At 36.3% G+C, this 13,336-nt stretch overlaps 1 protein-coding gene across 2 annotated transcripts in view; it reads right to left on the bottom strand.

Annotated features, from left to right (window-relative positions):
* Positions 1–13,336, bottom strand: part of Fbxl3 (F-box and leucine rich repeat protein 3) — a 21,033-nt gene extending 7,697 nt beyond the window's left edge. Inside the window, exons 1-4 of one of the 2 annotated variants that reach the window (XM_015498712.2) lie at positions 13,121–13,336; positions 8,036–8,384; positions 4,495–4,617; positions 976–1,147 (exon numbers count right to left, since the gene is read on the bottom strand). In XM_015498712.2, coding sequence (XP_015354198.1) covers positions 976–1,147; positions 4,495–4,617; positions 8,036–8,383 — 643 coding nt within the window. In that variant the 5' untranslated portion in view covers position 8,384; positions 13,121–13,336. The remainder of the gene's footprint in view (positions 1–975; positions 1,148–4,494; positions 4,618–8,035; positions 8,385–13,120) is intronic. The other variant, XM_015498713.2, reaches the window with a different exon arrangement.

Raw genomic sequence — 13,336 nt, 5'->3', positions numbered from 1 at the left:
TTTTTTTTTTTTTTTTTTTAGTAGAACTGGGGATTGAACCCAGGGCCTTGTGCATGCAAGGCAAGTACTCTACCAACCGAGCTATATGCAGTCCTGTTAAGCCTATTCTCAACTTCTATTTTATGATATTCTCAATGATACATCAGAAGTGGCAGACAACTAGGAAAATACAATAGTACATCTAGCCATCCCATCACCAAAACCCCACTTGTGGAAAATTTGGGAAAATAATATCCAGCCAAGAGGGAGTCATCTCCTTGGGAGAATATGGAGCTTTAGTTTACAATATAGCTAAAGTTCCAGAGGGATGGATGTCAATAGTGGGGAGGGTTCAGGATGAAGCAACAGAGAGTAATATGAAAATCACATTTGTACTTTTCAACACAAAGCCATTTGGAATTTAAATAATCTCAAACTGAACAATGTAGTAATGCTTAGGAAATTTTATGTAAGAGAAATTAGAGCTCTTATAACACTATTCACATATTTGATGGGTTCTTGGCTCTGAAATGGAACTTGGAAAAAGCATTATCTTACAAAATATAAGGCAACCACTTAAGTACAACTCTTCTTCCTCTACATAGTGAGAACAGCAGCAATTATGTGGCTGTTCTGATTCAAATTCTACCCTATTAGCTCAACTATAACTAGAGAAAATTCTATTTTATCTCCAGAAATACCTCAGTCAAATCTCATGTTGTTCTGTCTTCTTTTCTTTGTAAAATTTATTTATATTCTAGCATATGCTATACACAAATTGCCAAATAAACTGAAGGTCCATGTAGAGGCTACTAACACTATAGAATTTATGCTACTGTATTATGACACTAAAAATATTCTTATGCAGAACAAACAGTCCTACCCAACTACATGTGGGTTAATAGAACTACCAAACTATTAAACATAGTTTTCTTCAATTTGATGAACAAATCAATACATTTAACTAAAATATACCTGGCAAGAAATACAACATACCGGCTGGAGAGACATGAGGACAGCTGCTCATCTTCAGTAGCTTGAGCGTATCACTATTGTTGGCCACTAGTACTTTGAGGGATGGATCGTCTACTGGGGTATCATCTATTTTAAGTGAGGACAGGGATTTGGAGTTTACAAACACAACTGTCAGCGCAGAGATAAAGTGAGACTGAAAAGCAAAAAAAGATTAAAACACTGTTTTAATTTTTAGAAAAGACAACTTAGGGATTTCTCTATAACATCAGCTATGATTCATCTCAATACTAATGATACATTTCAAAACTGTTAAAGGGTTAATACTTTTATACTGTTATTGGAAGTATGATAAAAAGATGTGACTACCATCTTTGAGCAGAGCCATTTTACCTGTGAAAGATAAATGAATTCCAAGCCTCAGGATGTAAATCATGGTAAGTAAAAACATGAATTATGGAAACAAGAATAAGGATACTTCTTGCAAGACATGGTGGTGCATGTTGAGACAGGAGGATTTCCAACTCAAGACACTCAGCAACTTAGCAAAACCTTGTCTCAAAATAAATGACAATAGTAACAAATAAAAACAACAAAAACCTGGGGATACAGACCAGTGGAAAAGTGTTCCTGGATTCAATCCCCAAAACCAGCAGCAGCAACAACAACAAAAGAATACTTCTCAGACACTTTACTGTATCTGGAAACCCTACTTTAATTCCACACTAAATTTAATAGTAATGTCTATTAAAATAGCAATAATTATTGGGACAATCATTAAAAATTAGTAACAAGTTCAAATCTTGACTATTTGGAATATGGAAGCTTAAAATTTAATTCTAAAACAACCAAAATCATACTTAAATTTTATTTCAAATTTAAGACACCCTCAAACATGTTAAATTATCTAAAACATGATTTCAAGTCTCTTACTGAATTTCAATGTATTTTATCCACAAATATGCTAAATGAGTATATTTTATCCTATGCATGTAAATAACTGTTGGATACAGAATCTGACCAAAAGGAACAACTATAGAAAACAGAAATCAGAACATGTAAAGTATGTGAATTTAAATAATAGCTGAGATAAGCTATAAATCAATGGACAAAGAATTTGGGAGAGTAAAGAAAGAAAGGCTAATACACACTCTGACAAAATTCACTACATAACCAATTTTACTCTTCACCTAGCTTTATAAATTCTGTTCAGCAGTGATAAAGGATGAAGGCAGGCTAACAGAAAAAAAATACAACCAAATACTACCTTGCTGGTCACAATCTATAACTTACTTTTCTCCTCTATACTGCTAGAATTCTGATTTAAGTAACTTAAGTGTTAACATCTTTCTCCCAATATTTTTATATCAAACTCACCTGTATCTTGTGCAATAACATTTGTTCATCAGTATGCTCATGACTGCAACACTGACCCCTTTCACCATTGCCCTGATCTAGCTATGGACAAATATATTTCTTCAATATTCTTTTCAGTTCTCTTAGGAATTCCAATATAGAGCAATACCTATTTCAATTGTTTCTATGAAAGCCATATAAGGAAAAGAAGAACAATATAAACATCCTTAGGCCTATTTAATAAGGAAAGAACCAGTTCTAGCTACATCAGTAGTTCTCAGATTAGAGGTTGGGGATGTAGCTCAGTGGTAGAGCACTTGCCTGGCATGTATGTGGCCCTGGGCTCAATTCCCCAGTACCACACACATACACAAAAACCAGTTCTCAATTTTGTACTAAAATTTGCCCAGTGAAAACCCCAAGTATTAAGAAAAAAACTTCAATATGCCTTATGGTACTGTGGTGTGTGTGTGTGTGTGTATGAGAGAGAGAGGGAGGGAGAGAGAGAGAGAGAGAGAGAGAGAGAGATAACACGAATAGTATGTGTTTTCAACCATGGCAGGTATATAGAAAAAAATCAATTCAGAACACTTCATTTTCCATGTTAAATGAAGAGGGTGGTTCTATGTCATGTAACTCAGTGTTACAGCAGTGGTCCTTGAACTACCTTTTTTTATCCCTAGTACTGGAGATTTAACCAGAGGCACTTAAAATTGAGCTATATCCCAAGCCCTTATTTTCTGAGGCAAGAGCCTGGTAAGTTGCCCTGATTAGCCTTGAACTTGTAATCCTCATGCCTCAGCTTCAAGAGAAGGGATCACAAGTATGCACACTGCATTTGGCTTCATTGAACCATCTTAATAAGAGTCATGAGGACTATTTACAGAAAGGAGACTTAGCATCACTGCAAATTTAGAATAGGGATAGAAATCCAAAACTTATACATAATTAAGTCTGAGAAGCAGTGATTTAACTCATGTACTTAGGATTTCATAATGTTAAAATAAAGAAATTCTCCTCCCTTTCCTTTATTTAACCAATGAGGAAAACATTTTATCTCCAAATGTACAGACTTAATGAAAATTTAAAAAAAAAATAATCAAAGGACTGGGTATATAGCTCAATGGTAGAACACTTGCCTAGCATGCATGAGGCCCTGGGTTCAATCCCCACTACCACCAAAAAAAGAAAAAAAAATTAATCAAAATTTTAATATAAACTGGTGATACATCTGGTAATGCTATTCTCTTGGAACAATCAACTGGGTTATAATATGCATTCAATTTAGTAATATTATTTCCTGAATCATTCTGGTAAATTTAACTACTAGGTGTTTTGAAGAGTGTCTAGATTTTGGTTTTTTTTTTTTTTGATTTTGGTTTGTGGTGTACTCTAAAAAGAAAACTTTCAAATTATTTTTGGATACCAACCTACTGAACATTACCTGACATAACTTAGGGGACTTTAGCAGTTAGCCTTCTAAAAATGCATGCTTCTTATTTTTCTATTTTAAGACAATGGTTATGGAGAAAGACTATCTCTATATACAGGGCCATATTAGAGCATATAAATAAATATAAACATTTAACTCTTCAAAAACAATGTTTTCTTTCAGTAAAGTAAATTAATCCAAGCTGTACTGATTCTCACTTTGCTCAAGGAACAAATCCTTTTTTTATATTTATTTTTTAGTTTTAGGTAGACACAATATCTTTATTTTATTTTTATGTCATGCTGTGGATGGAACCCAGTGCCTCATGTGTGTTAAGCAAGCGCTCTACCACTTGACCCACAACCCAGCCCAAGAGCAAATCTTAACAGAACATTTGCCAGAAGTGTTTATAAAGGTAGGCTATCCTGGCTCCCAAGTCTGGCACTCTCAACTTTTGATTTTAATCTCATCAATATGCTCTGACCACCCAAAAAGGAATATCTATATTTCCCTTTACTTTGACATGCTTGTTTCTCAGTTTTACTTTCTTTCAAGCACTTCCTAGAGAATTTTCTGTAAATGCATTTACTCTTTAATTACAAAGGATTTTTAAAATAGTATTTCTTAAAATTCTAAATAGTAACTGTTTTTCCATTATATATATATTTTCTTATTCTCTCACTGTCAATTCAAGAAATGGTAAGGCTTTCACTGGATTTCTCAATAACAGCTAGTAAAATAAAACCAGCAGATACCTTTGGTAAATCCATAAAGCTTGGCCGAGCAGTTGAAATAAGTCCAAGTGTCTTTAAAGAGCAATTAACAAGTTGCGATAATATATCACAAGCTGCTTCAGCTGATTCTTTGCTGCTGTCCACCTTAGGGGGGGAAAAAAAACCCTTTAACCCATGCATATATTTACATTTCTCTCTGTTTATCTTCATTTTACAAAAGCAAGAAAGTTATTGGTTATTGCACTACAGTCGTCTATCTTCCCCTACAACTTCAGCCTTTTGAGTCCCCCTAAGAAATTTATAGTTGCAATTGTCGAGAGAGTTTTTTATATAAGATACCTATTTAGTTGATACCTAAGGTGATCTATTCCAAACTTGATAAACTGATGAAACAAATCAATTTATAGTCTTTGAAAAATAATTATATATTTGGTAGACCATCACACAATGGATATAAACAGTGTCCATAATAAATATTTCAAGGCATCAGAAACAAATGAATATCTATTAAGAATGTTCAAATGAACCATAACTTACGAATCGTCAGCAATATTCTTAATGAAAAGATGAATATAAAGTAGAATAAGGGTGTCCAAAAACTAAACAAGCGTGAAAATCTGAACCAAAATAAAAGGTAGTTACTCTCATTTATTCTTTTGCCTAGATATTTCCTGTAAGAATAGTACAGTAAAACAAACAAAAAACCCAACAAAGGATGTTAAAAAGTTAGCTATAGTTGTTCCCTGGGCTAAAAAAGCATCTTAAAAACAGAACAGTTAAAAGTAACCCTATTACTTTAATTTCCAGATTCAGACACATTACCACAAAAATGTTCTTAGAAGATGGTGTAAAACCCATGTATTATTTGCATTGTAATCTCAGAGCCATTTATAAGATTATCCTTTGGTTAAGTTTCTTTACATCAGTTCAAAAAATGTGATCCCTACATCAGCAGTATCAACATCAACATAAGAATCTATTAAGACATGCAAATTCTATAGAATAGACAATGATTGATGTATGTACATTCCATGTATGTATTATATATCAAAATGCATTCTACTGTCATGTATGACTAAAAAAAAATAAATAAAAATTAAAAAAAAAAAGACATGCAAATTCTCATACCCAACCCAGACCATATGAATAAAAACCTCTAGGGGTGGGACCCAGCAATCTTTCTCATCATAAGCCCGCTATGTGATTCTGTTGCACATGAAGTTTAGAACAATTGTTCTAGACATCATTAACTCTAAACCTCTTTGTCTAAAATATCAAGAGCCAAGAATCCTGTGATGTGCCTTTTCTCTAAAGTGTAAACAAAAAACTATTTCCTCAAGAAAATAAACAGCCCCTAATAAAAAGGTTAAACTTAGAGAATAAATGGTTTTATGAGAGTTATACAAAGTGGATATACCTGAATTGTGTAAAAGAGATATAAAAGAATAAAGCTAACCTAGCCATCTACTGTATGGAATTTATCTTTAAGATCAGATGAGTGTTTATACTCTTCTTTTTATAGCATTTGCCATTAGAACATTCCTGGGCAACTCAAAGATGACTAAAATCAAAGGAAAGGCTTTTCAGGTCTCTTCCCTAAGCAAAGGGGGCTGAACTGTTCCTGGATTTTTGTTTGATTCCCTCACCAATCCCATGCCCTTGTTGCTAAAATTAAGACTGCCAGGTAATATCCAATTATATTTGAATCTCAGGTAAGCAAGTTTTTTAAAAATATTAAGGCTGCCTCAAAGTTTGTATGGGATGTATCCATAGAAAAATTGCTCATCAAATGGAAAGCAGTATGGAGACTCCTTGGAAAACTGGGAACGAAAACACCATTTGACCTAGGTATCCCACTCCGTGGTCTATACCTAAAGGACTTAAAAACAGCATACTACAGGGACACAGCAACATCAACGTTTATAGCAGCATAATTCACAAGAGCTAAACTGTGGAACCAACCTAGATACCCTTCAGTAGATGAATGGTTAAATAAAATGCACACACACACACATACACACACACACTGGAATATATTCAGCATTAAATGAGAATAAAATCATGGAGAATATAATGCTAAGTGAAGTAAGCCAATCCCAAGAAACCAAATGCCTTATGTTTTCTCTGATTTAAGGATGCTGATTCATAATGGGGTTGCGAATGGGGGACATGGGAGGATTAGATAAACTCTAGATGGGGCAAAGGGGAGGCAGGGACAGGGAGGGGCAGGAAGGGGACATGGTGGTAGGAAAGACTGTGGAATGGGATGGACATCATTACGCCCAAGCACATGTATGAAGACACGAATGATGTGATTCTACTTTGTGTACAACCAGAGATATGAAAAATTGTGCTCTATATGTGTAATATGAATTGTAATGCATTCTGCTGTCATAACAAACTAAAATAATAAATTTGAAAAGCTTGAAAAAGAATTGTTCGACTATTTGATATGCACCCCCCCCCCCTTTTTTTTTTGCTACTTGTCAATCCTACCTCTAGTGACCTAAGTGCTTTTGAGCATTTTTCCAGAATGACCACAATCTACTCAACCATTCCCATCACCAAGGCTCTCCTAGCTTTTAGACACAAATGAGAGAATAAACAGGTAAGTAATCCAAGAGGAAATGACTTTCTTGGAGGGAAGATCAGCCTTTATTTAGTTAAGGTAAGAAGCTTCTAGGTTAAGAACCATTGCTTTATCTAGGATTAACTGGGAACCTTTAGCAACTGGTACATATAGGTAAATCAGGCATTCATGTGTTGTCCCTTTTCAACAACAATTATAAAAAATATTTGTTTGCTAAAACAAACAAAATTTATTATTTAGTTAAGGATTCAGAGTAAGCAGGTCCACATATTTCATTATTATTCTCCAAAACACAACACAACAAACCTCTATATTCACACACACAAAGCACTGTGATTTCTGAAAAGTATTCTGGACACCTCAAAAGTTACCCCACTACACTATCACATCATTGCAGGGTTTCTGATATATCCCTTCCAGCAAAGAAAATAAGCAAACAGTTTCCTATGGCATTTTTCCAAGTATCATTCTTTATTTTTAAAATATATTTATCTAAACCTTTTAAATAAAGGTGTCTATGTCATCTTTAGGTTTGAAGATCTCATCAAAAATTCATCAAAATTAGCAATACTCAGTTCCTGCTTGAAAGAAATAGCAATTAAGTTCTACTTAATCATAATCTCCCTGATTTTTATTATTTATTTTATATTCCTTTTTCCTCAAATTTGTTTGTGATAACTCAGTTATAGCTTTAGTCAATGACTTATGCTTGTTTAGGAGCTGCTTTCACTCTCTGTAAGAAATTATTAATAATTCTAATGGAGTAATTAAACTTCATCAAATGTCACAAGTATTTATAATAGCTTTTAAAGTAATACAGTAACTTTGTATCTTTAAGTACATTCCCTTAAAAGGCAAATATTTTAAAGACATAGGAAGATGTTCTAAACTAGTACACAAAAGCTACTAAAAATGATTTCATTTATTTATTTTAAATGCTTCATTTTTTAAAAGAAAGATTTAAAGTATTACCTTGAAGCTGACATATTGTAAATGGTTTGAATGTCTTTTGATAATCTGTTTGATCAGCTCTGGATGTGTAGCTTTCAAATAAGATGTAGCTGGCTGATTCAATTCAAATTCGAAACATCTCCACAAGTCAGGCATGTGAAACACCTGATTCCAGTTGCGGCAAACTTGTGAAGCATGAGCCCGGTCAAGAAGAGGCAAATACTTAAATACTTGGAGAATAATGTCTTGAAGGAGATTACCCCAGTCACAAGTCTGAGAATGCTCATTTGTAGTCCTCAGTTTCTTTGATTTCTCTGTGGAACCTTCTTCAGATGAATTATCGTCACTATCTCTTCTTCCTCGCTTCATCCTATTTAGAAAAATGCATCATTTTTTTCATTCCACTTAAACTTTTGAATAAAAATAACCCCCAAATTCATTTTTCTGTCACCAAATATGTAACTGTGTTTGTATATTTAAACGAAATATGAACAAAGAACTGGATCAGCAATTCAGGAAGAATATCAAACTATAATGAAAAATATCAGAAGAGAAAAACAACTACAGTTTTACAAATTCTGTATATTTCTGGGAGATGTTTGTAAGCATTTATACCATAATACAAATGATTTTGAAACTAAACCAAGAATTTACATCTCAAAAGTTGTAGTCAACTAAATTGAATATAAAAGGGAATCTACAATGAAACTTTCTAAAAGTTTTTTATTAAAAAAAAAATCTAAGATATTGGCTATATTGACTTCTTAAGTCCAAGGCAGACCAGGGTCTTCAAACCTCCAGAGAGGATGTGAATTAAGCAGCCAAGAGATCTTCCACAATGAACAGTCCATGACATATGCTACTGCTAGACTTTGTGACCTCTGTTAAACATAAGAAAACTCAGGCTGGGAATGTGGTCCAAAGACAGATCACTTGCTTTGAAGGCATCAGGCCTTGAGTTTCATCCTCAGCACTGCAAAAAAAGTAAGCAAACTCACCCCTACCACGCAATGTTTGGTCTGGAATGTGGTTTCTTCTTTCAGCATATCACTTACTACTGTAGTTTCCCATGTTGTAGTTCTGAATGACACATATATGTTTATTTTATGTTTTTTTTTGGGGGGGGGGGTATTTTTGGTACTGAGGATTAAACCCAGGGGTGTTTCACCATTGAGCTACATCTCCAGTTCTTTTTGAGGGTCTAAGTTGCTGAGGCTGGCCTTGTTCTTGCAATTCTCCTGCCTCAGCCTCCTGAGTCACTGGGATTATAGGCACCCAACACCATAACTGGCTAGTCTATGTATTCTTAATACCTTTATTCCATTTGTTTCTTTGACAGTATTTCCATAGCTAATAATAATGTTGTTATTATTCCATAGCTAATAATGTTGTTATAAGAGAATGGCCTCTGGAATCAAGTTCCCTGCATTTAAATCCTGGCTCCATCTCTCATTGGCTATGTGGCTTCAAATAAACTTCAGACTGTACTGTGCTTCAATTTATAAAACAGGTTCAAGATAAAAAGTCCTTGTGAGCAATGAAGTATTAGGCTTTGGAAAAAAGAGAGGAGACTGTTGAACTCTGATTTGGAAAAGCAGTTCAGAATTAAAAACATTAAAGCATACCACACAACAGAAACAGGTTATCAATCACAAGATAAAGAATGATCCTATTTTTGTTTTAAAATGGTGTGGGGGTGGTGTGGGATTGAACCCAGGGGAACTTCACCACTGAGCTACATCCCCAACCTTTTTTAGGTTGCAGAGACTAGCCTTGAACTTAGAATCTTCCTGTTTCAGACTTCCCAGCTGCTGGGATTACAGTCATATATGCCACCAGACCTGGCCCGCCAAATTATATGATGATTAAAAATGGGTAATGAAATTATAGGCAACTGTTTTTATTTTGACAATATGCTGTTTCTTTCTACATTTTACATATTGCTTTTAACCTCAATATCTTACCTTATAATCAGATTTTTTTTTTTTTTTTTTTAGTCTTATTAGTTTGAAAGTACAGCAGGCTTTAAGCTAAATGGGATAAATGAAGACCATTCATTGGTACTCCTAGTTTACAGCCTGGAATACTTTCCGTTTGTTTCTAGAGAGCAGTGCTGACAGGGTAACAGTTGGGCTCCAACTTATTCCTGGCAAATCAGCATGGAAGAATTTCTGATCTTGTGTCTGATGAAGGATATGAATATGCATACCTAAATTAAATATATCCCTGCACATTCTTCCTGTAACAAGCTAGCAAAATTTGTGAAAGAGAACTGAGGGCTGGAAAGTAGAAGAAACAGAATGGCAGAGGCCACTGGCAATGAAAATTAGTTCAAGAGGCTTATATATATATGCTCAATAAACTCCCTATTCCTCATTGTTCTTACTCTATGTGAATAAAGTAAGTAAATGATGGATATCCTATCAAGCAGGGGAGAGGAAGGAAGAAAACTGAATGACAGAGATGTCAAGCAAGAAAGTATTTATGGAGGACTGAAACATGTTTGAATCTAAGAACAGATTTTTTTTGTTAAGTGTGTAAAGAGGAGAGGTAGAATAATATACAATGTAATCTTTAGTTAAAAAAAAAACCTTCCTAATAAAAATGTCCCACTAGAGGTTGAGATAACATTATTATTATGACCCATTTTTCTGCTTTAATTTATCCTGAAGACTTTAATTTTAGCATATACAATTTGGGTCGAAGAACAAAGAGTTTGCTTCCAAGGGCTTATAATTTCTCTTCTAACTGCCTAAAACTACTCACAATATTGAGACACAGATTCAAAAGAGAATGAAGGAGTCTTCCTAGTTTCTACATCTCATTACTGAAGGCTATCACCTATTCCTGGAAAAGTCTTCTAAAACCAGAATTACTCAAAAACAGAATGGTTCATTTTACTTTAAAGTATATGGATACACAAACAAAAATAAAAGGGCAATCGTATTCAAACAATTCTGAATAATACTTTTTGGTCCTAACAATAGAACCTTTCTTTTGTCTAATACTGTCCTGTTTTAAATAAAGTCTATTTCCATACCTTCCAAGTTGAGCTGGGAGAAAGCTGACAAATTCTTTAAAATGTATACAACACTAAGGTACAGTATCTCTTGATCTAAATATAAAGATTATGTGACCACCAAAGTATATTTTAGGCACTTACTAGATTATAAATAGCTGAAAAAAGTCTGTAAACTGTCATATGTATTATGACAGTGATGCCATAATGACAGTATATTAAACAACTGAAGAATGTAAGGTCAAATAGCAATAAAAATGTCATCTGTACTATCCTTGTTTATGCATGAAAATAACAGTAAGTGCGTACCTTACTGTTATTAAACTTAAAAAAATTTTTTTAGTTGTAGATGGACACAATAACTTTATTTCGTTTTTATTTATTTTTATATGGTGTTGAGGATCAAATCCAGTGCCTCACACATATGAGGCAAGCACTCTACCGCTGAGCCACAACCCCAGCCCCTAATAAAAACTTTTAATGTTTCCAAATTGGTCTCACTCATGTAAAAATTTCCAATGCTTTCAGAAGTATTTAATTAAATTTATTTACATAAGAAACTGCTGTACAGAAAGCTAAACAATTCAGAGCATACTCTATATTCTACAAATAATTTATATCAAGAATTTTATATACCCAACTTTCAGTCAAGGTGAAACACACCTCTTACATTTGAATAGGAATAAATGTCAAAGAGATTTTCTAGAGCACCAAAACCACACCTTTTTAGGCAAGTTTACTTCTCTGCAGGGTTTCAAGACCCCACAGGATGGGTCTCTGGTCAAGAGAGCTTTTAGTGATATTATTATTACCAAGTTCCCAAAAGCAATGAAGTTAAACTAGCTGAGCAGCACAGGGAGTTAGTGAGCTACCAGCATTTCCAGAAACTCAAAGGAGTCAATTTGCTCATCAGTTAAAGAACAGAATATCTCCCCTCATTGAACACAATCTCTTGCCACTCCCTATTGGGAATCAAACCCAGGCCTATGCATTTGCTAGGCAAGATTCCATCACTGAGCTAGGTCCCCAGACCTTTTTCTTTTCTTTTTTTTTTTTTTTCCTTTTTTAAAATTTGAGACAGGGTTCAGTCTGGCCTGGAACTTGCAATACTCCTGCCTCAACTTCCCCAGTAGCTGGGATTAAAAGTGTGTGCCTCAGTGCCAGGCTCTGAATGTACACTCGGTGTGCAGTAAACACAAGACCATTTGTATTTAGCTCAAAAAGTCCTATTTTGGCATTACATTCTTTTATGTCCTTTTTATATTCTACTTTGACTAATGTGAAAATTAATATGCGTTCTTTGAAATGCAAAAATAAAACAATGAAAAAGAAGCTCTCAAAATGGCAGTGAGAGCATGGTGGCAAAAATATCTAGTAGACACAACCCAGAGTGTATGGCATTTTTATAAACAACTCAGGGATAACAGAAACTAAGGAGGAAAAAATAATTAAATTACCTGGGTCACTTGGACACCATTAACAACAACTAAAATCTTTCTCACCTCTCCAAATTATTGACTGGACGGCTTCCTGATTCCTGCCTGCAACTCCACCTAACCTCTGCTTCCGCTGAGAGCCAGCGCGAAGCTGCTCCACATAAGTTGACCAAGTTTTCCACTAGGATACGCGGCGGAGGAGTCCCCTCCTCCCTGCGTCACCTCCACGGATTGGCTTTCTGTGACATCTCAGGCGCCCTACCCTGGGCAGTTTGTTTTGAAATCTTAGTGCCTCTGACTTCTCAAGCTACCTGCACGGGCGCGGCCCACGCCGAGCAGAGCTCCGCCGAGGCAGAGCTCAGCTGTGTCAGTCACCAGCCTCCGCCAAAACTAATAACACCGCCCGGCTAGGCTGCACACGGCCGACGCGCACGCACCACGCCTTGTTGACATGTTTTGAAGCAAGCACCGTGGGGAGACGCCCCCAAGCAGGCTCCAAGATCTGCGTGTCGCGCCTCGCTTCCCACCCGCGCTCGCAAGGGGCGGCCCGCCCGCAGCCCAGAGCCCGCGTCCCCGGGCCGGCCCACAGTCGAACGGCAGACCCTCCCCGGACCGTCTCGCGGGGCCCCGGCCCTGCCCCTCCGCCGTTACCTGCTGCCGGGGGCGGCTTCCCCCGACACACCACCCCGGGCTCCGGGGCACGGCGGCGGCTGGTCCCGCGGCTCTCACATGAAGCCCCCCGGGGCCCCCGCTTCGCGCTCCCGCCGCCACGGCCCCCCGCGCTCCGCCCGCATCCGAGGCGCTGGTCCCGCGGCGGGCGCCAACGCGGCTCCACCTTTGCGGCTCTCGCTGTCCAGAGAGAAGATC

The sequence above is a fragment of the Marmota marmota genome, unplaced genomic scaffold (assembly GCF_001458135.2).
Source record: "Marmota marmota marmota unplaced genomic scaffold, marMar, whole genome shotgun sequence".
Classification (NCBI taxonomy): domain Eukaryota; kingdom Metazoa; phylum Chordata; class Mammalia; order Rodentia; family Sciuridae; genus Marmota; species Marmota marmota.
Note: the sequence above shows the minus strand (reverse complement) of the source record. Positions and strands in the feature narration are given on the sequence as shown.